Below are 5,382 nucleotides of genomic sequence, written 5' to 3'. Positions count from 1 at the left end.
ATGATTTTTTAATTATATATATATTTATATTTTTTAGTATGTGTAAATAAAATTTAAATTAATATTTAATAAATTAAATATGACATAAAATTATAAAAAATATATTTATAATGCTATTTTCAAAAGAAATAAATTTGAAGATAAAATATTTGTGAGAGTATAAATGAGTCACAGAATTGACAAGAAGAAATAATTTATAAAAAAAATTATAAAAATTATAATCGAAAGACTAAATTGAATAAAATAAAAATTAAGAGATTAAATTAAAAACGGATATTTTTTGTTAAAAATATAAACTGCACCGAAATCGGTATTCTATTGTTTTAGAAGAGAGTTTGGTTCAATTTTATTAAAAAAATAAGCTCAAAACGAAAGAGAAATGGAGAAACAAAAAAATCAATAAAATCAAAATATTAAATTGCAAAAAATAATTTCTAAAAAAATGAAGCTACATAAATGTTGTACATGATTTAAGAATATGTAGTTAAGATTTAATAAAAAATAACTTAAAATAAAAGAATATAAAAATAAATAAATCGATGACTAAATAGTAAAACAATCAAATAATTTAGATAAAACTAAAACAACTTAAAATAAATAAACATGAATCCTTATAAATCTTAAATTCCTAACCCTAGCCCTAACCTCCCTTGTCGCCCATAGCCGCCATCGCCGACGCCACCCTTGTCATTTCTTTGGTCGACCGTCGTCTCCCTTGTCTCGTGTGCGTCTTTGGATCGTCAGGATGTCACGAATTCGGGGGTTTGAGTTCGTCGAAAATGTGATTTTGTATCGCAATTTTGTTTTTCCTTCGTCGAACATGTGGGATTTTAGGGTCGGTTTTGATTTGACATCGGGAGAGGTTCTGGTGGAGATTCGATCGACTTCAAACAATGATAGTCGACATAGGTATAGGGATTGAAGTTGAAGTTTTCAAAGTTTTGAGTTTTTTTAAGTTTATCAAAAAATTCAATTTTTTATATAAAAAATATGTATTTTTTATTTTAAATAACTATTTAAAAATTATAAGAACGTGACATATATCATTTAACGATAGAATTTAACGTCAGTTACGACCCATATACCTAAAATGATAACGTTTGTAACATTAAACACCTAGATGATTCAAAAAATTTAAATCACCTTTTTTAAAAATAATATAATTTAAATAGTTATTTTATAATTAAGCATTAGAAAAAGGCAAAAGTGTTTGAATAATGCAATGGAAAAAAAATTCTTCACATAGTGCAGTCGAACAATTATTTGCTTAAGTAGGGTGATTGTTACAGTGACCACCATAGGTCTCCAGAAGCACATGACGACCTCCATAGGTCTCCAGGAACACTTGACGACTTATGGAGCTGCAACAGCGAGGGAAGAGAGAAGAGTTGTTGCAACAGAGGAGGTATTGTCGCAAGAAGCACTTGGTGACCTAGGAAACACTTGGCGACTAATAAGGTTAATGTAGCAAACACTTTAGTTCAAGAAATAATTTGGATAGAGCCCTATATGGGGATTTTTTTTTCCAAAGGAATCCTTGGAAAAACGTTAGGGGAAATGGTGAGGGTGGGCGGAATGGCGCACAAAATAACGGTTAAAACAGGTAAGACCATCCACGTGGCAAGATGTGTAGCGCGTTTCCATTACCCGCCAAAAAATGGAAAGTATAAAAAAAACCATCATCTTGTGTTTTCTCATATATATTCATATCACATTCCTGATTCCACCTCTCATTTACAGCCTGCTTCACTCGTTTGTTGAATATGGATGGACTAACCAAGGGTCTCAACGACGTAGTTATCAGCGGTGGTGACGGCCGCGACGGTGAATACGAGAAACGAGATGAACGCTCCAGATCCAGTCGGGCGCAGGTGGTGTCGGGGGATCATGATAACGAACATCGTTGTCTGTCTCAACGGGGAAAACAGGTTTTCCGTTTAGTATTTAAAATTTTCATGGACGGGATCCATTAATTAACGTCAGTAGTAATAGATTATATTGAATAATTATATCTGCAAGGATACGTTTATTTTGTGTGCTCTGGTTGACCTCGAACTGATTTTGCATAAAGAAGCACGGAAAGGAGAATAATGATGGGCGGGAAACTGTTGGTAGAAAGCCTCGAAGACGACCACATAAGGTGCATTTTTACTCTCTCTTTTTATATGTCAAGTAATGTAGTACACATTTGATGGTTTTTAAATCAACACATGAACAGCCTCAATGATAAAAAAAACGTAATTCTCTAAAAGATTTAAGCTCCAATAACTGTGCATACGTTTGGGTTCAAGTAGCAGAAAAAGCAATGTGAGGAGCCAGTGCACTTTCATCAACAATGGTATTCGTAAATGGATCCTATTACACTTGTCCTAGAAGAAGGGGAGACTTTGTGCTACTTTTTAAAATGAGGCCCATAACATATTTATTATAAGATAAAATTGTAAAATATAAGAGTTTATCATATTACGATTGATTCTTACAAAATAAAAAAATTCAATCATATAAATTAAGGGTTCGTTTGTTTTTACTGAAAACGTTTTTCGGAAAATGTTTTTTGTAAAATGAATTACATTTTTTGAAAAGCATTTTCTGTAAAACGTTTTACGATGTTTAGAAGATGTTGTTTAAACCCTTTTTCCACTAGTTGATGATTTTTTTAAAAATTATTTATTACATATATTAAATACAATAAATAATATTATTTATCATAAAACTTAATATTAATATTTTTAAAAGATTAAAATAATTTATTTATTATTAAAATATTATTTTTCTAATTTTATTAATAAAATATTAATATTGTTATATTTTATTGAAATAAAAAATATTATAAATTATATTAATTATTTATTAAAGTAATAGTGTTATATTATATTTTAAAAATATTAATTAGTATATTTTAAATATCTTTATTAAAATATTATTAGATTATTATATTAATATTAAATATATAAATAATATTATTCATTATTATTAATTTAATAATATTATTTCTATGAAATTAATAAATAATATAAATTTTATTAATAATTTATTATATATTATTAAAATAAAAATATAATATCTTATATTATTATAATAAAATTAATTATTTTATCATAATATTAAAAATATAATATTATATTATTAGAAATATTAATAAATATATTTTAATAATTAATATTTTGATTAAAATGATATTAAAATATTTTATTAATATTAAATTCATAAAATAAAATTATTTTGAGTATTAATTGTTTGAAGTAAAAAGTTCGGAAAATGGTTTTCAGAAAATTAGGCCGTAAGTCATTTTCTAAAAAACACAAAGGAAATTCTGTTGATCAGGAAAATGTTTTATGTTGACTAACCAATTTTTTTTCCAACCAAATACTGAAAAATGAGAAAAACGTTTTCTAGAAAACGTTTTACGTAAAACAAACGGACCCTAAGTTTTATCCGCTGAATTTTTCTTCACGCATGTGTATGATAAAAAAATTAATTTTTTTTAGGTTAACAGATTTTGAGGTCAGCATGACATATCACAAGCTACCCTGGCTAATGCACGGCCTAGATCTTATTTGTTTTAGCTGTAGGGTTGCTGTTTTTTTTTATCATTGTGTCTAATACCTATGAATGGAACATTTGCAGGTTCGTAAGGATCACTGGCAAGGGTATAAACGACTTCCCAATGAGCAACAATATGCAGACGAGGTCGGAACAGGTACTAGCATTGAACCTTCAGAAGAGGAACTTTCTGATTTGTCACAAGCTTGCAACAGGCTGTGGCAACTTGATTTAAACCGTTTGGAACCTGGAAAGGATTACCAGATTGACTGTGGTGGAGGGAAGAAGGTTCACCAGAAGGGAGATATGGCAGAAGACAGCCTATTTTATTCTCTGAGTGAAGACATATTTAGAAGACCTACATTCTCTCGTTTCTGTGCTCTCTTAGATAATTACAACCCTAATGTTGGGTGCAAAGAAGTCGTCACAACTGAGGAGATACAAGAGCAGACTGCTTTCATAGAAGAAATCAGTAGAACTGCGCCTATTAAATATCTTTACAGGTACCTTTCTTTGAAGGGCATTGTATCTGAAAACTATCAAGATTTCAAAAGAATGTTGACAAAGTTATGGTTTGATCTTTATGGTCGAGGCGGAGCATCTGATTCCTCTTCCGCTTTCGAACACGTTTTCGTTGGAGAAATCAAGCAATGTGGTGGGGAAGAAGTCACTGGCTTCCACAATTGGCTTCAGGTGTGGATTTTAGTGTATTTTCCCCCTACTCTATAGATATTTACTCCTAATCCTATATTTCATCTTCCAGTTTTACCTAGAAGAAGCAGAAGGAAGAGTTGATTATCAAGGTTATATATTACCCCGAAGGCGAGGGGAAGCCGTAAGTCTCTTCGTCTTCGATCTTCGTGTGTTTGACGAATGTTATTATAATCTTGAAGTGGATTTTTTTTGTCTCATCTATCTGCATCTACATGTGTCCTTTTGCAGCCAGACTCTGAAACACAGTTGCTTTCAATTCAGTTCCAATGGAATGGGGTCCTTAAAGCTGTGTCAACCATATTGATTGGTGTCAGCCCTGAGTTTGAAATTGCTCTCTATACTCTGTGTTTCTTTGGGGGTGAAAAGGATAACCATGTACAGCTCGGTCCATACTCGGTTAACATCAAATGCTACCGGTTCGGGGATAAAATCAGTTCCGTGTTTCCGATAGCATAATGCTTGATTCTCTGCTCTATGTATTACTAGTATTATCCAGAACCCACAGAAACACTAAACACATGTTTGTGTTTCTTGGATCATGTACTTCCAAATTTTGGTAATAATGCATGAATAAAACTTAGGTACATTGCTGGTATGCATTCCCCTATGGCTTAATCTTATGATGAATGAGGAATCAAATTCTGCAATATAGTTTTGAACTTGTGAGCTTCCATGTTTTGAGCAAGCTCTTATCGAACAAACATTGATAACGTACCAACGGAAGGCATTGGCCGTATTATCGAACACATGAGAGTGACTCAGTGTTATGCCATTGCAGCTCCTCTTATCCTTTTTGAAGGAAAAATATCTTAAGCGGCCAATATCAATGTTGGACAAAATATCTTTTGAAGGTTCATCAGATATTTCTGGAGGAAGTTCTAAATGGTAACCCTCCTCGCCTCTTCTCTTATCAATGGGAATATATAGTGTGACAGCTACTCCCTTCTTATCAATGGCACGTTCCTAGGTAAATTGTCTGCTTATCAATTTTCCACAGCAAACTTATCCACCATTTCTCTTAAGTTTAATATTAAAAAAAGTTCAAATTATACATATTTTCTTTTTAGGTGTGCAACCTTTCTTCTGCTCATATAAATATTTAGTGTTTTTAATTTAATGTTTTTA

General features: G+C 31.2%; 1 protein-coding gene across 1 annotated transcript; it reads left to right on the top strand.

The window, feature by feature from the left end:
• Positions 1–2,065: 2,065 nt before the first annotated feature.
• LOC120187126 (poly(U)-specific endoribonuclease-B-like) lies at positions 2,066–4,713 on the top strand (the record flags this gene model as incomplete). Its single annotated transcript, XM_039190913.1, has 4 exons — positions 2,066–2,140; positions 3,628–4,236; positions 4,307–4,378; positions 4,486–4,713. Coding segments are annotated over 4 exons (984 nt in total), but the record flags the coding sequence as incomplete, so codon positions are not given.
• Positions 4,714–5,382: the final 669 nt, after the last annotated feature.

This window comes from Hibiscus syriacus, unplaced genomic scaffold (assembly GCF_006381635.1).
Source record: "Hibiscus syriacus cultivar Baekdansim isolate YM2019G1 unplaced genomic scaffold, ASM638163v2 tig00113722_pilon, whole genome shotgun sequence".
Classification (NCBI taxonomy): domain Eukaryota; kingdom Viridiplantae; phylum Streptophyta; class Magnoliopsida; order Malvales; family Malvaceae; genus Hibiscus; species Hibiscus syriacus.
Note: the sequence above shows the minus strand (reverse complement) of the source record. Positions and strands in the feature narration are given on the sequence as shown.